General features: G+C 41.2%; 1 protein-coding gene across 2 annotated transcripts in view; it reads left to right on the top strand.

Moving 5' to 3' along the window:
- Positions 1-27,266, top strand: part of LOC132819813 (tubby-related protein 4-like) — a 405,797-nt gene that overhangs the window by 209,982 nt on the left and 168,549 nt on the right. The window contains exon 8 of one of the 2 annotated variants that reach the window (XM_060831613.1): positions 7,641-7,866. In XM_060831613.1, coding sequence (XP_060687596.1) covers positions 7,641-7,866 — 226 coding nt within the window. Of the gene's footprint in view, positions 1-7,640; positions 7,876-27,266 lie in introns of both variants that reach the window. The other variant, XM_060831612.1, reaches the window with a different exon arrangement.

Here is a 27,266-nt window from a genome sequence, read left to right as displayed (position 1 = left end):
ATTTTGCGTATAGTCAGGTCTGTCTCCCGCCCACGCTGAAAGAAGCAAATATTTCTCTTATCCTCAAAAAAGGAAAAGACCCAGAAGATTGTGCATCTTACAGACCAATATCCTTACTAAATGTAGACTTTAAAATTCTCTCAAAAATGTTAGCACTAAGACTAGAAAGGGTACTGCCATATATTATAAAGGAGGACCAGACGGGATTTATTAAGGGCCGCAGATCATCCAATAATATCAGAAGGGTCTTGAATATGATCCAAGCCTGTCATCAGGGAAAGATACCAGGAGTAGTAATTTCATTGGATGCGGAAAAGGCATTTGATAGGGTTGAATGGTCATATTTATTTTACACATTGGAAAGGTTTGGCGTTGGACAGGTGTTTACCAAATGGGTTTCAACATTGTATAATGACCCCAAAGCAGCTGTTATTACTAATGGGTTAAGATCGGATGGCTTCAGTGTGGGTAGGGGCTGCCGTCAAGGATGTCCTCTCTCACCATTGTTGTTTACACTGATAATCGAACCATTAGCAGAAGCCATCCGGACTGATCCTAATATAACGGCCCCGAGGATTGGTACAGGTAAACACAAAATTACCCTCTATGCAGATGACGTTCTCTTATTCCTCAGTAATCCTTTAATGTCAGTGCCTCGTCTAATTCAAGTTATTAATACATTTAGTGCATTCTCAGGCTATAAAATTAATCTTTCAAAATCGGAAGCCATGCCAATGGGTGGTCTGGCTATGATACCCCACTTAATGGACGGATCCCCTTTTCCCTTCCGTTGGTCCCTGGAGGGCTTCTTATATTTAGGTATTTTTATCACGCCAGTATTTGATCAGCTGTATAGGGCTAATTTTGTACAATTAATGGAAAGGATAAGGCAGGACCTCCAGCGATGGAGAGACCTTCCGATTTCCTGGCTAGGGAGAATAGCATTAATTAAAATGAATGTTCTGCCCCGTCTCTTATATCCTATGAGAATGTTCCCGCTGATGCTGCCAAGGCTAGCCCTACGTAAATTATATGGCTGGTTGGGCTCCTTTATTTGGAACCATAGACGGCCCCTTATTAAGCTGAAGAAGCTACAGCTTCCACAGGCAAGGGGAGGACTGGACTTCCCAGACTTTAGGAAATATCAGTTAAGCTCCCTACTAAGTTACATAGCTGATTGGGTTTCATCTGATCCACAATCAATTTGGCTGGATATCGAAGCCTCCCAAGTAAAATACCCACTTATTAACCTTTTATTTTCAGATAAGAGGAAAATCATTACAGACCACTGTAAAAATCCCATAATATTAAACACAATTAAGGCCTGGAATATAATGCGGCAAAATGAGGGTAACTCACATAAAACATCCCCCCATGCACCAATAGTAGGCGCATGGGGATTCCAACCGGGGATTACAGATGCCACCTTTAAACTCTGGAGATCCAGGGGCATCTCATGCTTAGGGGACCTATTTAAAGATGGGATCCTGATGTCCTTTGAGCAGCTGCGTCTGAAATTCGGAATACCTAATGGGGATCTCTTTCGATACTTCCAAGTTCGAGATTATATACAGAGGAAGACTACATTAATAGATAGTCTTTATAAATCAGACAGAGAACGTAATGTCTTACGACCAGCGGGAGCATCCTCCGTTAGTACTATATACCATTTGCTACATGATGGAGTCTCAGGAGACATGGATGACCTGCTTAAAACATGGGAGCAGGACTTGGGGCTAGAAATCTCTGAGGATATGTGGAATGACATTTGGGAAAATGCTAGAAGAATTGCTAACTGTAACAGAACTCAGGCTATCCAACTAAAGATACTTCATAGGGCCCATATAGCTCCGGCTCGACTGGCAAAATTTAAGGCAGGAGCATCTCCAATGTGTCCTAAATGCAAAATAGAGGTGGGTACTCTTGTACATTGTCTGTGGACTTGTCAGAAAATCCACAGATACTGGACTAAAGTGGCAAATACCCTGACAGAAATTTTAGGAACGGAAATTAGGGTGGACCCTGTATCTCTCCTTTTGGGCTTTTCGAACCTCTCATCTCTGGATATGCATGGGAAGAGACTATTTTCTATTCTCTCTTTCTGTGCAAGGAAAAATATTTTGGTGAACTGGGTGGCTGAGGGCCCTCCTGGACTTTCAAATTGGCACAGATTAATTATGGAATATATCCCCCTTGACTTGCTCACAAATATGGTGCACCGAAAGACTGAATTATTTTATAAAATATGGCAGCCCTTTTTGAATTATATAAATGCAGATATTTCGGCTATCCTAACAAGGGCTTTTATTTAGTGAAGATTTCAGACCGGGCTGCTCCGGGGCCCCTTGGGAGAGGAATCCTGCGCGAATACGGGTTTATTATATTTGATGTTTATACATTCCGAGCATGTAAGAGACTTAGGTATACACTCTGGTTAGTTATAGGTTAGATTAGTAGAAAGTTGAGTTTTTTTTTCTTTCTTTTTCCGTTTCTTTTTTTTTCTTTTTTTGTTTTCTTTCTCTTTTCTTTGTTAAATTATGACTATTGTATATATGATTTAATTGTACATCAATGTTTGTATTTGAGAGTTTTGTTTATTTTTGTAAATTTGCAAAAATGTTAAATTTCAATAAAAATATCTACAAAAAAAAAAGAATTGGGAGTTTTGCAATACTAATAAGCTTTACACAATGTTTTCAATTTCTTCGATTTTACGTATCTCATTCGATGTTTCAAAGTTTGAAAAATGTTTATGTAACATTGTTTTGGTTCAGTTTCGCACCTTGTAATGGTATTATGGTGAGCAATGGCTGACTCGTAGAATGTCGATTTTTTTTTAACTGAAGGAAACCTTTTGCCCTTATCTAATCTTGCTTTCAAGTGAATTCAGGCCCAATACTCTCTGGATGACCTTTCAAACCAATCATTTGATTTAAAATGCTATGAAGTCTAAGAAGAAGAACGAAATTGGACAGAATACGCAACATTAGCAAACACAGCCCTGTTCACTCTACTAAGTCCTCACTGCTAGCATCTGAGGGCTTGTGTCAAAATTGGGAAAGCTGTCCCACAAACTAGTCAAGTATCAGCCTAACAGTCCTATTCACTGAATTATACCTTGGGGAAAAAATTCCAGATGTTTCCATACTATCACTGGATATGTGCTGTCAGACAAGCAACACTGTGGTATGTAGTTTGCAGGGACATTCCATGAGAATACTCAATATTGACTCCAGAGCTAGGATGTCCTATGGCATCAGGTCAAACATGCACAAGGAAACCTGATTTCTACCTATGCTTATTACTATCTTAGCTAATGAAACAGAATCTGACTGTCGAGTGTCACTTGAAGAAGGACAGAGGATAGCAAGGGCACAGAGTAAATTCTGGATCGGAGACACTCTGGGCCTTCACATTTACAAAAGTATATGAGTGTAGAACACTTGTAAAACTGGAGTCAATGGAAATTATGGCAAACTTTCCACTAATTGGATTCATACTTAACCCAAAAGATGATGTCTGTGGTTGTTGGAGGTCAGACAATTCAGCTCCAGGACATATCTATGAGTTCTCAGGGTGATGTCAGCCCAACTGTCTTCAACTAGTCCATCAAAGACCTTCCTTCCAACATTATGTCGGATTGGGTATGTTCGCTGATGATTGTACAATGTTCAGCACCATTCATGACTCCTCAGAATCTGAGCCAGTTTATGTCCAAATGCAGCAAGTCCTGCAGAACATTCGGGCTTGGGTTGGTTAGTGGAAAATAATGCTCATGCCATACTAGTGTCAGGCAACGACTGTTTCCAACAAGAAAGAATCCAATCAGTTCCCCTTAATGTTAAATAGCATTTACCATTGCCACAGTCCCCACTATTAACCTTCTGAAGTTTACTGTTGACCAGAAGTTGAATTAGATCAGTGATTTTATAATATTGGCTAAGAAAACAGGTCAGAGTCTGGAGTGAGTAACTCCCTAGCTGACTTTCCAGAACATATCCACCATCTACATGGCAGAATTCAGGAATGTGATAGAGTATTGTCTATTTGCATGGAGGGTGCAGTTCCACAACACTGAAGGAGCTCTACACCAGAGAACTAAGTAGACGGTTTAGTTGATATCCCATTCACGACCTTCAACATTCACTCCTGACACAGTCAGTTTCCGCTACGAGATGCGTTCCAGGCTTCAGCAGCATCTTCCAAACCAATGAGCTGTATCACCTAGAAGGACAAGAGCAGCAGATGCATGGTTACTCTATCACCTAGAAGTTCCTCTTGAAGCTATACACCATCCCTGACTTGGAACTATATTGCCATTACTTCTTTTTGGAACTCTCTTCTTCACAGCATTGTGTGTGTCCCTGGACCACATGAATTTTCCAGTTCAAGAGACTTCATCACAGTCTTCTCAAAGGGAATTAGAGTGGATAATAAATATTGGTCTGGACTTCAATGTCCTCATCTCGAATAAACAAAATTTTATAAAAAGGTTACTGAGATTTGCTTGTTGAGAAACAGAGTAAATATTACTGACTTATACTGTATTAAAATGTCTTTGCAACTTGACTTATAAAAAATTGATTTGGTTACAAATCTAGTATTTTTCAAATGCTCATTCTTTAGTTGTACTGCTGCTTGGGCTGATCAGTCTTCTGTGGTGTAGAGGTGCCATTGTTGGACTGGGATGGACAAAGTTAAAAATCACACAACACCAGGTTATAGTGCAAAGGATTATTTGAAAGTACAAGCTTTCGGAGTGCTGCCTTCCATCATGTTTCAAATTTCTCTGCAGCAATTAAAAACTTGCTTAAATTGACCATAAGCTTATAGTCAAACAAAGAATAAGAGCTGTGTCATCAAACAGGCAGGTGTTTCACACATTAGAACATGTATTACTTTGGTCTTTGCTCTCTATCTGGACAGGTAAATCTTAGCAAAATGCAGAACCTGATCTGAAGGTCATTTGGACATGAGGGAATCCTAAACAACATTAACCCCAAAATTGCAATCTTTCTTTACTCAGTCTGATGTCACTGTAGATGATTCTTTCTTTCATTTCGCAATAGAAACATTTTGTGATCTGGAATAGTCTCAGTGGGCGACTAATTTTTGAAGAAGGGGGAGCTGTATGCTTATCATATCGAAGGATTTGATTAAGTCTTCAAAATCAAATGTGGAGGCTTAAAGAAAGAAAGAAGAAAGAAAATGTATAGCCCAAGAACAGGCCCTTCATCCCACCAAGTCTGAGCCAATCCAAATTAACAGTCTAAACTTATCGCCCAATTCCTAAGCATCTGTATCCCTCTGCTCCCCACCTACACATGCATCTGTCTTGACGCACCTTAAATGAATCTAATATGCCTGCCTCTACTACCTCTGCTGGCAATGTGTTACAGACATCTACCACCTTCTGCATACTTTCCGCGTGTATCCCCCTTAAATGTTTCACCTCTCACCTTGAACGCGTAACCTCTCATTATTGAATCCCTCACCCTGGGAAAAAGCTTAACTCTATCCACTCTGTCTATACCCTTCATGATTTTGTAGACCCCAATCCCTCCTCAACCTCCTTTTCCCTAGTGAAAACAATCCTAACCTCTTCAACCTCTCTTCATAGCTCGCACTTCCATACCAGGCAACATCCTCGTAAACCTTTTCCGCACCCTCTCCAAAGCGTCCACCTCCTTTTGGTAATGTGGCGACCGAACCAAAGTCTTGTACAGTTTTAACATGACCTGCCAGCTCTTATACTCAATACCTTGTCCGATGAAGGCAGGCATTCCATATGCCGCCTTGACCACTCTATCCACCTGTGCAGCCACCTTCAGGGTACAGTGGTCCTGAACCCCCAGATGTCTCTGCTCATCAACTTTTCCCTAGACTCTTCTGTTTACAGTATAGTTCACACTATATTTTGTGAACTATACTGAGGTTTCTTCTTGAAAGTTTTCTCAGTAAAGATCATGTCTGGTTCAATGACCAGTTCTGAACCCACATTGGCTTTTTGCATATCAAGCTTTTTGTCAGACTAAATATTATTGGATAAATAATCTGCCCAGCTATTCATAAGTGAATTGCTGTGATATTTGTTGCAATCTAACTATTGACCTTGGTTCATGTATACTTTGGGCATCATTGATTTTCTGAATGTATGTGTTCAGGTTTTATTTACCAGATGATCATCTTTTATGAGTTAGCTACATCACTTGCCATTTGTAGCAATGGGCTGTTTATGTAGGAACTGTATCTTAGTGAGAAATCCTTGTGAAGTTGGAAATTGCATTTTGACACTGAGTCATGTATTGAAGGCTGATTTTAACCCATTTAATTTTTTTTTATATTTGTTCCTGCCTGTTTTTGTTTTTCTATTTGGGAATAATGTACATTAAGGGTGTAGCTTTGTTCACTGAGCTGTAGGTGTGATATCCAGACGTTTCATTACCTGGCTAGGTATTCAGTGGCGACCGCCAAGTGATGCAAAGCTGTTGTCTCCTGCTTTCTGTTTATATGTTTGTCCTGGATGGGGTTCCTGGGGTTTGTGGTGATGTCATTTCCTGTTTGTTTTCTGAGGGGTTGATAGATAGTTTCTAGATGATGTTACCTCGCCAGGTAATGAAACGTCGGGATATCAAACCTATAGCTCAGCGAGCAAAGCTACACCCTCAACCTCACCCTGAGCTACAAACCTTGCAAAAATGTACATTAAATCTGGCAAAATGTTTGAAGTAGAATGAACAAAGAAGCCACGAACACTGAAAATGGTGCATATAGTCTGATTCACTATTAGCTTGAGGTGGCGCCCTATATTATTCTGACTCTAGCACAATTCAAAGACCCTGTGTCTCAGTATTGATAAAGTTGGTCTTTTTAATGCTATGCACCACATGCCAGATTGTCTTCAGTTTAAGTCAAATCAATAGCTCAGTCAACTATAGTCTTATTGATGCAAAATAGAAGCTTAAGAAATCTTAATTTCAAATGAAAACCAGTGGCTAAAGTGTGTATTCTCATCTTGCATCCCACTAGAATAGAATATGGAGGAAACTTGTGCTGATTACTAAATGTTCTTCCACCACTACAATTTTACTTTTGAATCCAAATCATCCTGATAAGATGAAAGAAAGAAGTATTATAATGGTTATTTTCCATATGAAAATGCATTTTTGCAGTTTTAATTGATTTATTGATGAATATGAAGTCACAGTTAAATTAGTCAATAATTTAGTAAAATTAATGTTGATTTGAAACATTCCATCTGTAGTAGTTGTCATCAATCTCTTTGAAAGAAAAGATGTCTTCCATGTTTTGTGATTTGCAGCACTAAGACACAATGTCTAATATTTACCTGCTCTAGTTTCTGTATAATTATATTGTACTCCATATCTTTTGAGACTTGCATGTTTAATTGCTAAAGTGATTTGAGAGCTCTGCATTTGTTTAAAAAATTTTTGAAACAGGTTAGAGTGAAATGTACTTTGCAGGTGCACCTGAGCAATGAATGAATATTAGGATTGGGTTTTAGATGTGGAGCAGCATTCACCAGATAATAAAATTCATCAGTTCTGTTTGTTTTTTTTTCTATGGCAAGAGTATTAATTAAATTTATTTAAGTAATCACTGCTTATATTTTTGTTCAGCCTCCCATCCCAGACCCAAATAATATACGGGATTTTGTCAGTTACCCGACAGCAGGAAATGAAAGACTGCATTGCACCATGAAGCGTACAGAAGATGACCCAGAGGTAGGGGGCCCATGCTACACCCTGTACCTGGAATACTTGGGTGGACTAGTGCCAATTTTAAAAGGGAGGCGAATCAGCAAGCTTCGACCAGAATTTGTCATAATGGATCCCAAAACTGATGGTAAAGCAGGTATGAATAGAATTAAAAATGAAGCATGAAAATTTAGAATGGAATAATTGTCGGCATTAGGCTTGTCATGCAAAGTATTTGGGATTTTGGGTTTAAAATATAGATATAATATGTACTAAAGATGGGATGTTTGGTGAACCTTTGTAACGCATTGATTAGACCGTTCCTCAAGTACAATACTGCATCCAATGACCAGTACTAATCACACTTTTTAGGAAGGATATGTGGAAACTTTCAGGATAGAGAGGAGATTTAGCAAAATGATCCCATGGATAAGGGATTATAGACGCAAGGTTAGGTTGGTAAAGTTCAAATTTGTTCTCGGTAATGCAAAGAGATTGAGGGAATTTGATAGACTTGGAAAAGATTATGACAAGGTTTGGTGAGGCAGACAAAAATTGTTCCAGTTAACCTGTACAATGATTAGAGAATCCAGAAAGTTTATAAGACATAAGAGCAGAAATTAGGCCATTCGGCCCATTGGGTCTGGTCTGCCATTCATACTGATCCCCCATCGCATTTCTAAACTCCGTCGAGACCCGCAGTCCTCAAATGTTCCTCATATGTTAAGCCTTTCATTCCTAGGATCATTCTCATGAACCTCGTCTAGACCTACTCCAGGGCCAGTACATGCTTCCTGAGGTCTGAGGCCCAAAATTCCTCACGATGCTCTAAATGTGGTCTGACCAGAGCTTTGTAAAGCTTCAGGAGAACATCCCTGTTTTCACATTCTAGTCCTCTTGAAATAAATGGCAACATTGTATCTGTCTTCCTCACTACCGACTCAACCTGCAAGTTTACCTTAAGAGTATCCTGGACTAGAACTGTCAAGTTTGTGCTTCAGATTTCTGAATTTTTTCCCAATTTAGAAAGTAATCCATGCCTGCAGTCTTCCTATCAAAGTGCATGACCTCATACTTTTCCATGTTATATTCCATCTGCCAAATCTTTGCCCACTCTCCTAACCTGTCTAAGTTCTTCTGCAGGGATAAAGTAAGGACTACAGATGCTGGAGATCAGAGTCGAGAGTGTGGTGCTGGAAAAGCACAGGACTTGCTGATGAAGGGCTTATGCATGAAACATCAATTCTTCTGCTTCTTGGATGCTGCCTGACTTGTTTTGCTTTTCCAGCACCCCACACTTGATCTTAAATCCTTCCTCAATACTAGCTATCCCTCCACCTATCTTTGTATCATCTATAAACTTAGCCAGAATGTCCTCAGATCATTAATGTCTAAAGTGAAAAGATGTGGTCCCAACACTGACCCTTGTGGATCACCATTAGTCACAGGTTGCCATTCTGAGAAGGACCTTTCGTCCCCACTTCCTACTTCCTGCCAGACAGCGAATCTTTTAACCTTGCTTCTAACACCATGGGTCCAGCACCTTGTCAAAGGTTTTTTGGAATACAGGTAGAAAAAACCCATTAGCTCTCTTTGGTCTAACTTGCTTGTTACCTCCTCAAAGAATTCTAACAGATTTGTCAAGCATGACCTCCCCTTGATGAAACTATGCTGATTTTACCCTATTTTACTATGCACTTTCAAGTATTAGAAAAATTTTACCAATGACTGAGGTCATCCTGTAATTTCTCATCTTTTATCTTACTCCCTTTTTAAACAGATGGATTACAGTAGCATTTTACAAGTCCTTTGAGACCCTCCCTTACTCCAGTGTTTCCTGAAAGATCACCACTAACACCTCCACTATCTCTTTGCTATCTAAGTACTTATTTAGTTCTTCAGCCATATCTTTGTTCCTCACTACTACTACTTTCCAGCAGGTCCTTTATATATCTAACAAAACTCACGCCATCTTCTTTTATATTATCAGCTAGCTTACCCTCATAGTTAATCTTCTCCCTCCTTTTTTTGTTGTTGTCCGCTGTTTGTTTTTGTAGGCTTTCCACCCTCATTTCTCTGTAGTTGCCTTTATTCAACTGTATTCAATCTGATTCTACCTTCTCCTTCTTAAATTGCAGAGTAAATTCTATCATATTATGGTCACTGCCTCCTAAGGCTTCCTTCACCTTCGGCTCCCTTATCAAGTCTGCCTCATTGCACAACACTAAATTCAGAATTGCTTGTTCTGTGGTGGGCTACACCACAAGCTACTCCAAAAAGCCATTTCATAGACATTTCACAAATTCTTTATCGTGTGATCCACTACCAACCTGACTTTCCCAGTCTGCCTGCATGTTGAAGTTCCCCTTGATCAATGAAACGTTGCCTTTCTTACACACCTTTCCTATCTCCTGGTGTATTGTGTGCCCCAAATGCTGACTACTGTTTGGAGGCCTGTAAATAAACCCCAATACGGGTTTTTACCTTTGTGGCTTCTCAGCTCTATCCATACAGGTTATATATTATCTGACCCTACATTGTTTCTCACTATTGATTTAATTTCATTTCTTATTATTAAGGCAAACCCACTCTCCTCTGCCCACACGCCTGTCTTTTTGATAGGATGTATATCCTTGGATATTTACTCCCAGTCCTGATCCCCTTGCAGCCACGTCTCCATGATGCCCACCATGTCATACCTGCCAATTTTGATCTGCACCACCAGCTCATTTACCTTATTTTGTATACTGCATGCATTCAGATACAACACCTTCAGTCTTGTACTGACTGTCCCTCTTCTCATTCTCACTTGTTTATCCAGTGTGCTTGAAGTTTAATTCCTCACCTTTTCCAAACACTGTCCTATTTTATGTGCTGGGGACTTTTTGATAACCTCTCCTGAGTTCTCGGTTCTTTTCATTTTTTTCGTATTTTTCATACAGTTGCATCTAGCTACTTTGTTTCCAATTGGTCATTATACTATTTGGAGTTTTACCCTTCTCTTCTCCTTCACTTGCTAGTTTAAAGTCCATTTGACCATCCTATTTACCCTTCTCGCTAGAAAATTGGTCCCAGCTCGGTTTAGGTGTAAACTATCCCAACGGTACACATCCCTCCAGTTCCGAAATTGATGCCACATGAAAAGGAACCCCTCTTTCCTGCAGCACTCTCGCAACGTATTTATTTTGCTTTTTCTCATGTCCCTATGCTAATTTGCATGTGGTTCAGGCAAAATCTGGAGATTATGACCCTCGAGAACCTGTTCTTTAAATTTAGTTCCTAGTTTCTGATTATCTCAAAACAGGTCCTCTTTCCGAGTCTTTCTTATGTTGCTTGTCCTATCATGGACCACAACAACTGGATGCTCCCCCTCCCTCTCCAATATCCTTTCAAGCCAGTCAGAGATGTCCCTCACCTTTGCACAGGCCAGGTAATATACCATGTGCGACTCTCGATCCTGCTTGCAGAGGATACTTTCTGTTTACCTTATTATGGAATCCCCTACAACTATCACTTGTTCAGATTTAAGATGTTTGGAAAGCAATGTTGGAAGGAGAACTTTTTAATGGTATTGACTGAGAACTATGACTGTGATGTTAGTAAAAATGAGTCACTGATTTCAAGAGGAAATTGGATGAACGCTTGAGGTAAATAAATGTGTTGGTCTGTGGGGTTTTAAAGTGGGAATGGATTGAATTGGATTGCTCTCCTCAGTGTTTTCATGAGTTGAATGAATTGTTTGTTCCTTGATAATTAATTATAATACAATTCTCAGAGCACACATTGTTTTAGTAATTAATTCAACATTTGCATGTTGTAATAAAAGTTTATTCTCTATATTCAACTTGGAATCTTGTTACCACATTACAAACTAAAAGACTTTTACACAGCGGGTGAACAGTGTTTCAGAAGCAGATTTCTGTTTCTATGCTCATGGAAGTTTTACCAACCTGTAAAATATTTATACTTCATAAAAAGTTAAACTGGTATATGTAACAGCATGTAACAATGGCAGAGGCAGAAAACCTCATTACATTTGTAATATTTAGATGTGCACTTGTGGTGTTGAGTCATGCAAGGCTATGAACCAAGTGCTGAAAATGGGATTAGAGTAGTTAGGTGCTTGATTTTGACTGGTTCAGACTTGATAGACCGAAGGACTCTTTTCATTAGATCTTTGATTCAATGATGATATTCAGACAAGTATGATTGTTTCAAGGTTAATAAGTCAGAAACATTATTGCAATACTATCAGCTCTTTTTCAGATGAGACATCCTTTCTGCTGCTGTCTTTAAAAAATACATTGTAATGACAATTAGGAGGATTATCCTAGTGTCCTTATGTATGACTCAGTCACTATTACAAAAATAAATTTCTGATCATTATCACAGTGTTTTTTCTAAGACTTTGCTGTGCACAAATTATCAGCAGTGTTTCTTACCTCTGAACAGTGACTACAGTTCATAGCCACTTAAGTACTTCGAAAGAGCTCTACGACATCAGTGGTAATGAAAGGTCATATATAAATTGAAGTCTTTTGTTTCTTGATCCTATTCCTACTATCCAATCCTACAAACCATCAAATTTCCGTTTTGGGTTGTCTTCGTTATTTTATATTGTTAATGATACTTTGTTCTCTAATACTGTCTGCTTATTCACATTTCTTCTTAAAGACCATGCCTTGATCCCTCAGTTGTTACAAACTACTGCTCCATTTCCAAGTGTCGTTTTTACCCTAAAGCCTTTGAATAGACTGCTACCTGTGAAAATCCATGCTCATCTTTCCAGGAACATGTATAAATTATCTGATTAGGTTTGCATTGTTTTTCAGTACCAAAAAGGCTTTTGTTAAAATCACAAGTACTGTGACGGGCACTTGGATAAACTATCCATTTTAATGTACCTGCAGCTTGGCATAGGGTTGACTACATCCTCCTCCTCCAGTGCTTCTCTCTTTCATACTGTTTGAATGGGATTACATTCACCTGAATCTACTCTGTCTATCCAATCCTAGCCAGAAAATTAACTACAGTGGCATCTTTTTTTGTTCCTACATCATTATCTTGTCCCCAAAAAATATATCCTTGGCCCTCTTCCATTTCTCATCTGTGCACTGTCTCTCAAGGGCATGATGTGTAAAACGGTTCCCACATATTTGGTACATTGCATATCTAACCACTGCTGTCTTTCATCATCCTTCCACTATCTAAATTGTGTGACTGCATGTCTGACACTCAATACGAGACAACTAGAAATTTCATTTGATTAAAATACTGGAAAGACCAAAGCCTAAAAAAAGCACACCATCTTTTAAAGGGACCGTGTAATCCTTCTCCCATTTCATAATCTTGCAATTTTACACAAGTTCACAACTTCTACATGTACCCTCCAAAAATCTGTCTAATGCAGTCTTAAATACATTCAATGACCCAGCTTCCACTGCTTTCTGGGTTGACAATTACAAACAGGATTGAGAATTTGAGACTAGAAATTTCTCCTTACCTCTGTGGCAGCACGGTGGCTCAGGGGGCGCCACGGTGGCTCAGTGGTTAGCACTGCTACCTCACAGCACCAGGGACCCAGGTTCAATTCCCACCTCGGGCGACTGTCTGTGTGGAGTTTGCACATTCTCCCCATGTCTGCGTGGGTTTCCTCCCACAATCCAAAGATGCACAGGTTAGGTAAATTGGCCATGCTAAATTGCCCATATTGTTAGCTACACTAGTCAGGGGTAGATGTAAGGGAATAGATCTGAATGGGTTACTCTTTGGAGGGTCGGTGTGAACTTGTTGGGCTGAAGGGCCTGTTTCATACTGTAAGAAATCTAGTCTAATCTACCGTCAATTATAGACCCCTGACTTTGAAACCAGGTTCTGAAGTTACAACACACAACCATAGAAATAGTGCAATCCAGAAGGGGGAATGAGCATTGGCTCAACTTGTCCATGCCAACCCAAAGACGCCCCAGAGATGTCCTTTCTAATCTCATCGTCCTGCACATGGTCTATAGCCCTGCAGCTCTCAGTACCTAAGGCGCAGATCCCGGTTCATTTTACAAGAGTTTAGGGTCTCTTCCTCCACCACCATCTCAGGCAGTGAATTCCAGATGCCCACCTCCCAATGCAAAAAATAGTTTTCCTCATGTCCCATGTAATCCTCTGTCACTTTGCTGGAATCTATCACCCCTGATTTTTGAGAACTCTGTCAAAGGAAACTGATTCCATCTATCTACTCTGTACCCCTCACAATTTTGTATACATTAATCATGTCACTTGTCAGCCTTCTCTGTTCCAAAGAAAACAGTCCAACCTCTCCTTGTATCTACAACTTTCCAGCCTGGCAACATTCCACTAAATCTTGTCTGCACATCTTCTCTCCAGAGTAACTGTGTGCTTCCTATAATATAGTGACTAGAAAAGCACGTAATGCTCCAGTTGTAGCCTCACCAGTATCTTACACAATTCCATCATTATATTCCTACTCTTGTATTCTATACTTCTGTCAATGATGAAAGCATTCCATATGTCTGCACTGCACTACACTCATCAATCCTCCTTGTCACTCCTTCAAATAATTCAAACAAATTTGTGAGGAATGACTTTCCCCTAACAAAGCATTCTGACTATCCTTCACCATTCCATGTCTTCCTAAGTGACGGGATATTTGAGCTTTCAGGATTTCTTCTTACAATTTGCCACTGAAGTAAGAATAACTGTCTTGTAATTGTTCTGCAGCACCTCACCTGTGTCTGGTGAAGATTGGAAAATAATTCACAGAGCATGATTAGATTAGATTAGATTCCCTACAGTGTGGAAACAAGTCCACACCTACCCCTCTGACCCATTTCCCTCTGACTGATGTACCTAACACTATGGGCAATTTAACATGATCAATTCATCTGATCTGCACATCTTTGGGCTGTGGGAGGAATCCAGAGCACCCGGGGGAAACCCATCCAGACACGAGGAAAACGTGCAAACTCCACACAGACAGGCGTCCGATGCTGGAATTGAACCTGGGACTCTGGTGCTGTGAGGCAGCAATGCTAACCACTGAGCCATCGTGCCACCCCTGAAAAACACATTGGCCACATCCCTACAGCGCCTGACAGGCAACTGCCAACATTAGACAGGGTCAAAGTAGTACATTACAGTTGAGCTAGGTAGAACTAGAACGTACAACCTTTTGATCTGAAGTCAGGCGCGTTATCTATTTTGCCACTGACCCACTGTTATGTCTTATGTTCCACCCCACCATCTGCTATTTCCTCCCTGACCACCTTCAGCATCCTAGGGAATAATCTATCTGACCTTTATTCCAATTCCTTTAACACTTTCTCTTCCATTATAATTATTTTGTCCATCTTTCTCAATGGTCATATCGGATCACTATATCCACATTCCCCCCTGTAAATATGGAGGCAAAAAATTAATTTAAAATTCCTCCCATATCTTCTGCATCTTCACGCAATTTTTCTTTTTATCTTTGATAGGTCCCACATTTTCCTTAAGTGCTGTTTAGATTCTAGAATCCCCCACAAGGGGAAACAATCTTTCAATACATATGCTTTTCCTTGAACAGACCCAGAGTAATTTAGTGTTCCCTCCTCCTGCCAGCCTTGACCTACACACTAACAGGAACATGCTGACTCAGAACTCTCATTATCTGACTTTTGAAAGCCTCTCACTAGCCAAATATCTCTTTAATTGCGAACAGCTTCCCCCCACCAATCTACTTCTGAAAGTTCCAGTAACCCTCCTTAGAATCTAATCTCTTTCAGTAAGATCAATTATGTTTCTTAATTCCAATAGATCCAATCTGCTCAATCTTTCCCGTTAACCACAACCCGTTCATGTCATGAATAGTTATGGAAAAGGATAGACCTGGTCCACAAGTTAAGTTCTAATTTGGGGCAAGGCTATTTTTGATGGTATCAGACTGGAACTTTCAAAAGTAGATTGATGGGGGGAGGCTGTTCGCAATTAAAGAGATATTTGGCTAGTGAGAGGCTTTCAAAAGTCAGATAATGAGAGTTCTGAGTCAGCATGTTCCTGTTAGTGTGAAGGACAAGGCTGGCAGGAGGAGGGAACACTGAATTACCCGGGGTCTGTTCAAGAAAAAGCAGTTGGCATAAGTCAGATAACAGCAGCTGGGATCAAATGAATCCCTTGAGCAGTATGGGGGGTTTAGGAATACTGGAAGAGGGAGATCAGATGGGCAAAATGGGTGAATGATTTAGCTTTGGCAGATAAGGTAAAGGAGAATCCAAAGAGATTCTACATGTACATTGAGGTTAAAAGATTATCTAAGAAGAAAATAGGACCCCTTAATGCCATATATGTGTGCAGTCGCATGAAGCAAGTGAGATCCTAAAAGGGTATTTCTTGTCAGTATTTATCACTGAGAAAGACATAGAAGCGGGGAAACTCAGAGAAATAAATACTGATGTCTTGAAAAGAGTCCACATTACGGAAGAGGAGGTACTGGAGGTCTTAAAACCCATAGATGTGAGTAACTACCTGGGAACTGATCAAGTTTATTCCAGGACATTGTGGGAAGCTCGGGAAAAAATTGCAGGACCCTCAGTACAGATATTTGGGTCATTAACAGCCATGGGTGAAATGCAAAAGAGTGTATGGTAACTAATATTATGCCATTATTTAGCAAAGGCTGCAAGGAAAAGTCTGGGAATGATGAGCCTGACATCAGAAGGTGACTAAGTTGTGGAAGGGGATTCTGACAGACAGGACCGACATACATTTGGAAAGGCAAGGACTGATTAGGAATAGTCAGCATTGGCTTTGTGCATGGGAAATTGTGTCTCACAAATTTGATTGAGCTTTTGAAGAGCTGACCAAGAAGACTGATGTAAGCAGATGTTGTCTTCATGGACTTTAGCAAAGCCTTCAACCAAGTATGGCATGGTAGACTAGTTAGTAAGATTAGATCACATGGGATCCAAGAAGAGCTAGCTAATTGGATGAAAAATAGCTTGACAGCATGAGATAGAGAGTGATGGTAGAGGGTCGTTGTTTAGACTGGAGGCCTGTAAGCAGCTGTGTGCCACAAGGGTGGGTGCTGGGTCAATGGTAGTTGTCATGTATATAAACAATTTGGATGAGAATACAGGAGACATGGTTAGTAAGGTTGCAGATGACACGAAAATTGGTAGTATAGTGGAAAGTGAACAAGGTTATCTAAGAGTACAACAGAATCTTGGTTAATCGGGTCAGTAGGCTGAGGAATAGCAGGTGGAGTTTAATTCAGGTAAATGCAAGGTGCTGCACTTTGATAAGATAAACTTAACAGTTAATGGTAAGATCCTATGGCGTATCATGAAAGTGGTGTCATAGGTGAGCATCTAACAGTTCTGAAGAAGGGTTGCTGGACCTGAAATGTTAATTGTGATTTCTCTTCATAGACGCTATCAGACCTGCAGAGTTTTTCCAGCAATTTTTGTTTTTTTTTGTTTCCACTCACTAGAGCTTATAGAAAGAAGTCAATCCCACTGGATTTCCCCTCTTTTCAGTCATCAGCCAGAGTTATGAATACATGGATTTTCTACATTTGCTAAGGGGAATTTGTGAATGTAATTGCAGCAAGTCGGTGTGTTAATGAGTTACCATAAAATGATGAAAACAGGTTCCAGAAAACTGTCTGAAGGTTTTTGAGAATTTAAACAAAACTTTAGCCTGCCCTTGGGAAATTGAAATTTTACTGCCCACCCTTCTAAAAACTCTGGGTGGGCAAGGAAAATTCTATCCTTTTATTTCCACCTATCTTTTATCACTTGCAAACTTTGCTGTAATACATTTTATCCATTCAGCCAACTAATTAGCATAGATTGCAATACAGATCCCTAAGGCACCCAATGCTAATAGACGTTGCCAGCTTGAAATTAACCTATTTATCCTGACTGTTTCTTGTTTGTTAGTCAGTTATCTCTGTGCATGCTCCTAACACAACAACTTAGATTTTCTGATGGTCAGAAAAGCATTGGAGCAGCGCAAACCAGAGTTGCACATTGGATCTGTGCATGCTCCCAGATGCATTTGGGCTCCATTCCTCCAATTCTGTTTTCAGCAGCAGGAAGAACAGGAACTTTGACCAGGGGCCTGCCGGGAAAGGTGAGTCACTCATTTAAATCTTTAAAACCTTACCTCTAGCGTCGGAACCCTCCATTTCTGTTTTCTGCAGGAGGAAGAGTGGGAGCTTGGACCAGGGGCCTGCTGGGAAAGGTGAGTCACTCATTTAAATCTTTAAAACCTTACCTCGAGCGTCTGAGCCCTCCATTCTGATTTCAGCAGCAGGAAGAGCGAGAGCTTGGTCCAGGGCCTGTCGGGAAAGGTGAATCATTAATTTAAATGTTTACATCTGACATTGGAGAACAAAGGTTTCTGGGAAAGGAGGGACTTTTTGTTTCTCCTCTGCTATATAATGATGGTTTTCTAAACCCAAGACCGTACCCTTGTAGGGCATACCACCCATCCACCTCCTCCAACCTTAAACACCAGGGACACATCAGGTAAGTTTCTCTTCTTTTTTATTTTCTGATCGGGGACTAGCAGGAATGGCAGTGCAGGGAGAGGAATGTTCCTCCTGCATGATGTTTGAGGTGAGGGATGCCATTAGTGTCCCATTCAAGTACATCAAGAGGAAGTGCACCCAACTCTTGGTCCTCCAAGACTGCGTTAGGGAATGGAGCAGGAGCTGGAGGAACCCTTCATCATTTTATTGACCTCAGTCAGGTTCCCCTTCAATCTTCATTTTTCTAATTAGGATTGTTTTCATTAGAAAAAATAAGATTGAAGGGGGATGTGATTGAGGTCTACAAAATCATGAAGGGTAGATAGGGATAAGCTTTTTCCCAGGGTGAAGGATTCAATAACGAGAAATCATGCTTTCAAGGTTGAGAGGTGAAAGGTTTTAAGGGGATACATGCGGCAAGTACTTTACACAGAGGGTGATAGATGCCTGGAACGCGTTGCCAGCACAAGTAGTAGAAGCAGGCATGGTAGATTCATTCAAGATACGTCTGGACAGACGCATGAGTAGGTGGGGAGCAGAGGGGTACAGATGCTTAGGAATTGGGCGACAGGTTTAGTGAGTGGATTTTGATCGGCTCAGGCTTGGTGGGCAGAAGGGCCTGTTCCTTGGCTATAAATGTTTTTTGTTCTTTGTAACTTTGGATCATTCAGGAGACAGAATCTGTGGTCGGTAAGAATTTAAGATTAGATTCGATTAGATTCCCTACAGTGTGGAAACAGGCCCTTCGGCCCAATGAGTCCACACCGACCCTCCAAAGAGTAACCCATCCAGACCCATTCCCCCTAACTAATGCACCTAACTCTACAGGCAATTTAGCATGACCAATTCACGTAACCGGGAACACAGAGAAGTAGTTACTCCTCAGCATGAAGAAACCTGGGTATCTGTTGGAAGAGGGAGAAAGCATTCAGTGGTCGTTCCCCTGAGAAACATGTATGCTGTTTTGGATACTTTTGGGGGGAACGATGACTTACATGCATTGAGGTGCAGGTCTCTGGCACAGAAGAGAAAGGAGGAGAGTTTTAGTCATTGGGGACTTAATAGTTAGAGTGTCAGTTAGAACGTCTGTTGGGAACGAAAGAGACTCTCAGTTGGTGTGTTACCTCCTAGGTGCCAGGGTCCATGATGTCTCTGATCATTCTCTGGGGTCCTGAAGGGAGAGGGTGACCAACCCCAAGTCATAGTCCACATAGGTACCAACGACATAGGTTGAGAGAGGGATAGGAATGTTAGGCAGGATTTCAGGAGATAGGATGGAAGCTGAGAGCTAGAATAAACAGAGCTGTTATCTCTAGTTTGTTACCTGTGCCACATGATAGCGAGGCGAGTCATAGGAAGAGATATCAGCTGAACACATGGCTGCAGGGTTGGTGCAGGAGGGAGGGTTTCAGGTATATGGATAGCTGGGGCTCATTCTGGGGAAGGTAGGACCTCCACAAAAAGGACAGTCTTCACTTGAACTGGAGGGGTACGAATATCCTGGGTGGGAAATTTGCTAGTGCTATTCGGTTGGGTTTAAACTTGCTCAGCAGGGGGATGGGAATCTGTGGTGTAGTTCCAGTGCACAGGAGGATGACAGTAGGGAGGAGATGGACAGGATTTCATGGACACAGGAGTGTGCTGGCAGACAGCAAGCTGATTTTGAGTGTGTTGACTTCAATGCCAGGAATATCCGGAATAGGGTAGGTGAGCTTGCAGCATGGATAGGTACCTGGGACTTTGATGTTGTGGCCATTTTGGAGACATGGATAGAGCAGGGTGAGGAATGGATGATGCAGGTTTCAGGGTTTAAATCTTTCATTAAGAACAGGCAAGGTGGTAAAAGAGGGGGAGGTGTGGCCTTCTTATAACGGCGGCTGAAAGAACTTTTGATGAAAACTCGTCTACTGAGGTGGTATGGGTTGACTTAGAAGCAGGAGAGGAGAGGTCACACTGCTGGGAGTTTTTTATAGGCCTCCACAAAGTTCCAGGGATGTGGAGGAGAGGATTCGCAAAACGATTCTGGGTAGGAATGAAAGGAACAGGGTGGTCATTATGGGGGACTTTAACTTCCCAACATTGACTGGAAATGCTATAACTCTAGTACATTGGACGGATCAGTTTTTGTCCAATGTGTGCAGGAGGGTTTCCTGACACAGTGTGTCAAAGGGCCGACAAGAGGGGAGGGCACACTAGATCTGGTGCTTGGTAATGAACCAGGCCAGGTGTTTGATTTAGTGGTAGATGAGCACTTTAGAAAGATTGACCATAATTCAGTTAAGTTTAGTTTAGCGATGGAAAGGGATAGGTACATGCCACAGGTCAAGAGTTATAGATGGGGGAAGGGCAATTATAATGCGATTAGGCAAGATTTAGGATGCATAGAATGAGGTAGCAAAATGAAGGGGATGGGGACAATTGAAATGTGGAGCTGGTTTCAGGAACAGATATTGCGTATCCTTGATAGGTATGTCCCTATCAGGCAGGGAGGAAGTGATAAAGTAATGAAACCGTGGTTTACTAAAGAAATTGTATCTCTCTTGTTAAGCGGAAAAGGGAGGTTTATGTGATGAGACAAGATGGCTCAGATGAGGGATGGAAAGTTACAGCTTAGCTAGGAATGATTTAATGAGAGAGTTAAGAAGAGCTTGGCAGGGATGTGAGCAGACTTTAGCAGGTAGAATAAAGGAGAACCCTAAAGCTTTCTGTAAGTATGTGAGGAATAAATGGGTGACTAGGGTAGGAATAGGGCCAGTCAAAGACAGAAGTGGAAGTTGTGTGTGGACCCTGTGGAGATCGGAGAGGTGCTAAATGAATATTTCTCATCTGTTTTCACTCAGGAAAAGAGGAGTATTACCAGAGGAGAGCACTGCATATGAGCTATTCAACTAGAAAGGATTGAGGTTAGTAAGGAGGTGGTGTTATCAGTTCTTGAGGATGTAAAAGTAAGTCCATCCCCTGGGCCGGATGGGATTTATCTGAGGATTCTCTGGGAAGCTAGGGAGGAGATAGCAGAACCTTTGGCCTTGATTTTTGAGTTGTCATTGTTGACAGTTTTAATACTAGAGGACTGGAAGATTGCAAATATTGTGTCTGTGTTCAAGAAGGGCAGTAGAGATGACCTAGGTAATTATAGACCACTGAGCCTTCGATCTGTTGTAGGAACCGTTTTGGAAAGGATTATAAGAGATAGGATTTATAAACATTTAGCAAGCAATGGTCATGTCTCTCAAACCTAATTGAGGTTCTTGAGAAGGTGGCCAAGCATGTGGATGAGGGTAGGGCACTTGAAGTGTGTATGTAGACTGATGAGGTTCCACATGGCGAAAGTGAGGGCTACAGGTGATGGAGATCAGACTCAAGATATTTTGGGCAAAAACCCTTCATCTTCCGTGATGAAGGGCTTATGCCCCAAATGTCAATTCTCCTGCTCCTCAAATGCTACCTGATCAGTTGTGCTTTTCCAGCACCACACTCTCGACTAAGGTTCCACATGATTTGAAGATGCCGGTATTGGACTGGGGTGTACAAAATTAAAAATCACATGACACCAGGTTATAGTCCCAGCAGGTTTAATTGGAAGCACTAGCTTTCGGAGCGTTGCTCCTTCAGGTGGTTGTGGAGTATGCAATTGTAAGACACAGAATTTATAGCAAAAGTTTACAGTGTGATGTAACTGAAATTATACATTGAAAAATACCATCAAGGATGGGCACCTCAGCACCACACTCTACCGCAAACCCACAGACAACCTCACAATGCTACACTTCTCCAGCTTCCACCTAAAACATATTAAAACTGCCATCCACTATGAATAAGCCCGATGCGTACACCGGATCTGTTCAGATGAGGAGGAACGTGACGGGTACTTGGAAGTATTCAGAGATGCCCTCACAGGAACGGGGTACGATGCTCAACTCATTGACCGCCAGTTTTAACGTGCCCCAGCAAGGAACCGTAATGACCTCCTCAGGAGACAGACACGTGCTGCAACCAACAGGGTACCCTTGGTTATCCAGTACTTCCCAGGAGCCAAAAAACTACGCCATGTTCTTCGTGGCCTGCAACACATTATCAATGAGGATGAGCACCTCGCTAAGACCTTCCCCACACCTCCGCTACTTGCCTTTAAATAACCATCAAACCTCAAGTAGATCATTGTTAGTAGCAAGCTTCCTGGCTTTCAGGATAACTCCATTCAGTCCTGTCACGGTAGGCGTTGCAAGACGTGTCAGAGTGTGGACATGGATATCACCATTACGCGTGGAGACACCTCCCACATATATGTGGCAGGTACTCGTGCGACTCAGTTAACGTTGTCTATCTCATACGCTGCAAGCAAGGATGCCCTGAGACATGGTACATTGGTGAACCCGAGCAAAGGCTATGGCAACGGATGAATGGGCACCACACAACAATCAACAGACAGGAGTGTTCCCTCCCCAGTTGGGGAACACTTCAGCGATCCAGGACATTCGCCCTCTGATCTTCGGGTGACCATCCTCCAACGTGGACTTCGGGAGAGGCAGCAGCAAACAGTGGCCGTGCAGAGGCTAATAGCTAAGTTTGGTACCCATAGGGAGGGCCTCAATCAGGATCTTGGGTTCATGTCACACTACAGGTGACCACCACCACACACACAGACACTCTCACAGACTTAGACCCCTTTAAATTCACACATATACACTCTCTCACACAGACACTCACAACCCCGTAACCCAGACTCTACACGCACACTCCTACAGACACACACACTGCCACACTCTCACATGCACCCTCTCACAGACTTAGACCCCCTTTATACACACACACATATACACACTCTCTCACAGACACTCACAACCCCCCAGCCCAGAGAGAGACACACACACACACACACACACACATCCTACAAATCCTACATGCCCACATACACATATATGTTTGTAGGGTGAATTTGTATATGCAGAGCTGCATTGCGCTTTGCTCAAAAAGTGCATGATCCATGTAACTCATTTTTTTTAGATTAGAATCAGTCTAAACATTATGGTACAGACAACACCTTCACCATATTATCTGGCTGACACCAATTGTTAAAGTTAACCTGAGAATGTAACGTTTGAAAAAAGGTTTTATGATTTACATATGAAAGAAGTGAAACAAACGTCATTCTAACAGATGAGAGACTTAACAAACAGTCAAGGTATTTTTCAATGTATAATTTCAGTTACATCACACTAAACTTTTGCTATAAATTCTGTGTCTTACAATTGTGTACTCGACCTGATGAAGGAGCAGCACTCCCAAAAACTAGTGCTTCCAGTTAAACCTGTTGGATTATAACCTGGTGTGGTGTGTTTTTTAATTAAAGTTCCACATGGCTTTTGGAGAAATTGCAGAGACATGGGATTGGGGGTGATTTAGCAGTTTGGATTAGAATCTGGCTTTCTGTAAGAAGATAGCGAGTGGTGGTTGATGGAAAATATTCAGCCTGGAGTTACTCGTTACTCGTGGTGTGCCAAAGGATCGGTTTTCGGACCACTGCTGTTTGTCAGTTTTATAAATGACTTGGACGCAGGCATGGTTGGATGGGTAAGTTTACAGACGACACTAAAGTCAGTGGAGTGGTGGACAGTATGGAAGAATGTTGCAAGTTGCAGGGCGACTTGCAGAATTAGGCTGACAGGTGGCAAATGGAGTTCAATGCAGATAAATGTGAGGTGATTCACTTTAGGAAGAATAAGAGGAAGGCAGAATACTGGGTCAGTGGAAAGATTCTTGTTCGTGGCTATGTGCAGAGGGATCTTGGTGTCCATGTACATAGATCCCTGGAAGTTGCCACACATGTTGATAGTGCTGTTAAGAAGGTATACAGTGTGTTAGGTTTTATTTGTCGAGGGATTGAGTTCAAGAGCCATGATGTCATGCTGCAACTGTACAAAATACTAGTGCAGTCTCGCTTGGGATATTGTGTACAGTTCTGGTTGCCCCATTACAGAAAGGATATGGAAGCATTAGAAAAGGTGCAGAGGACATTTACCGGGATGTTGTTTAGTCTGGAGGGACTGTCTTATGAAGAAAGGCTGAGGGATTGGGTTTGCTCTTATTGGAGAGAAGAAGGCTAAGAGGGGATTTAATAGAGACATACAAGCTGATCAGAGTATTAGATAGGACGGACAGTGGCAGTCATTTTCCTAGGATGATGACATCATCTTGTGTGAGCTGCAAATTGAGGGGTGATAGATTTAAGACAGTTGTCTGAGGCAGTTTCTATACTCAGAGTGGTAAGGGCTTGGAATGCCCTGCCAGCCAATGTAGTTAACTCAGCCACATTAGAGGCATTTAAACAGTCCTTGGATGAGCATATGGATGATGGGATAATGTAAGGTTAGATTAGTTTACAGGCTGGCGCAACTTCGAGGGCCTAAGGGGTTGTTCTACATCGTATTGTTCTATGTTCTATGTTCCCTGCCTCTGCAACCTGCTGAAGAAAAAACTCTTAAAGGAGAGATTGATTCAGCTTCAAGTAATAGTTCGGATAAGTTAAATGAATTAAAATCCCAATCTAAACCCAAGGTAACTACTGAGCTGACCCTCCCACAATTACACTTTACCCCAACCCCTTATGCCCCTGAACAATAATCCTAATCAGACACTCCAACCCAACAAGATTTCAACCTCACCCTGGTCCTGGCTTAGTTTTAACATAATGTTTCTATTTTCAATAGATTTTTGTTTGTCTCCTCAAATTTGTAAATTTCCCTTTGAGAACTCATATTACATCAAATTGTATTACGTCATTTTTTTTTAATGCCCATTTCAGTATATCCAGGCTTGATGGCTTTAAATAGTACTTTGGTATCAGTTTAAAGGTAACTTCCAAATCTATTATTCTCAAATACTTTGTCTCAGAAGGTAACAAATGACTTGTGCTCAAGGCAAAATCTCTAAAAAGCAAAACCTTTAGTCCAAGTTTAATGTCAGTTAGTAAGTTCATGAATTTGCAAGACAAATTACATAGAGATGCCCAACATTGTAAAAAAAATTAGAATGGAAGACTTCAATTACACAAGCATATACTTGGATACTTGTGATGTATGTGGCAGTGTAGGGTGAATGTTTCTGAATTATTTGCAGGCGAGCTTCAACAGCAGTAAGTTTCCTGTCCAACAATAAAGAATGCATTGTTCGACCTGATTGTTGGAAGTGAGGTGGACCAAGTGGAACAAACGTCAGTTGGAAAACATTTAGGAGACAGTGATACAATTATCATAGTTTTCAGATGATGATGGAAAATGAGATGGAATGCAGACTTCAGTGAGGATGTGAACAGTGCTGGCAGATTAACTGGAATGAGAGTTTGGCAGTCACTGAACAATGGACTGCCTTCAAAAAGGAGATGGTTTAGGTATGCCCAAGGTATATTCTCTCAAATGAGAAAGGTAGAACAAATAAAGGACATGATATCAGAGGTAGAAATTAAGATAAAGAAGAAAATGTGTACTCATGACAGTGCCAGGTAGTAAGCAAAATTGAGAACCAAGAGAAATATCAGAAGTTCAGAGGGGAGGTCAGAAAGCAAATAAGAGAAGCAAAAAGAAATTATGAAAAAAGACCATCAGCCAACCTTTTTTTTATTAACTGGGCAGATGTGCGTGTCACTGGCTGTCTGGCCAGCATTTATTGCCCATCCCTGGTTGCCCTTGAGAAAATGGTGGGTGAGCACCCTTAAACTGTTACATTTCATATGCTGTAGGTTAATCCTCAGTAGCCTTACAGAAAAATAATCCAGGATTTTGACCCAGCAACAGTGAAAGAGTGGCAATATATTTCCAAGACAAGATGATGAGTAGTTTGGAGGGGAACTTTTAGATTGTGGTGTTCCCATATATCTGCTGCCCTTGTCCATCTAGGTGGGTTTGAGGGGTAGTGTCTAAGGATCTGTGGAGAATTTCTACAATGTATTTTGTAGAAAGCTGCAGCAGTGTGTACTGGGTGTTGATGGAGATTTGTGGATATGATGCCAAATAAACAGTCTGCTTTGTCCTGGCGTCAGGTTTCTTGAATGTTAGGTAACTGGGCAGTATTCCATCACAGTGGAGAGTGTGGTGCTGGAAAAGGACAACAGGTCAGGCAGCATCCGAGGAGCAGGAGAATTGACCTTCCAGACATAGGCCCTTCATCAGGAATATGCCCGAACATCGATTCTCCTGTTCCTCAGATGCTGCCTGACTGCTCTGCTTTTCCAGATTCTGATCTCCAGTATCTGCAGTCCTCACTTTCGCCTAGGTAATTCCAAGGATATTGATAGCGTGGGATATTCAGTAATCGTAAGACTGTTTCTTATTGGCAATTGTAATTGTCTGACATTTGTGTGGGGGGAATCTTATTTGGCACTTGTTAGCCTAAGCCTGGATATTGTCTATATCCTGTTGCATTGAATCGTGAATACTGCTAAACATTGTGCAATCATCGAATATCTCCACTTTTGATTTTCATGGAGGGAATGTCTTTGAAGCACTTGAAGATTGTTGGGCTTAGAAGTCTACAGCCCAGAAAGGCCATTCGGCTGAGTGAGACTGCCCAGGTGACTTAAAAGGAGTTCTGGGATTTACATATTAACGAACCAAAACTAGGGAACCTATTCTAACAGATGAAAGACTTAACCTAAGTTTGTTTAATATGTTTCAACTGCATGACATATGTAATCTTTTGCTATAAGTTCTGTGTCTTATAGTCCTGCTTCATAACCACCTAATGAAGAGGCAGCACTTCAAAAGCTACTGCTTACAAGTAAACCTGCTGGATTATAATCTAGTGTTGGGTGATTTTTTATCCAGGTCAAAAACAACCACCTAATTATTCTAATCACATTTTCCGATACTTGGCCCATAGCCTTGTTTGTCTTGACATACAAGTATGTATTGAAGTACATCTAAAATATTGTGAAGGTTTCTGTCTCAAACAGACAGTGAGTTCCAGATTTCCACTACCCTCTGGATGAAAATGCCTTTCCTGACATCTCTTCTAAATCTTCTGCA

The sequence above is a fragment of the Hemiscyllium ocellatum genome, chromosome 10 (assembly GCF_020745735.1).
Source record: "Hemiscyllium ocellatum isolate sHemOce1 chromosome 10, sHemOce1.pat.X.cur, whole genome shotgun sequence".
In the NCBI taxonomy this organism is placed as follows: domain Eukaryota; kingdom Metazoa; phylum Chordata; class Chondrichthyes; order Orectolobiformes; family Hemiscylliidae; genus Hemiscyllium; species Hemiscyllium ocellatum.
The sequence above is the reverse complement of the archived record's forward strand: the minus strand, read 5'-3'. Positions and strand labels throughout refer to the sequence as shown.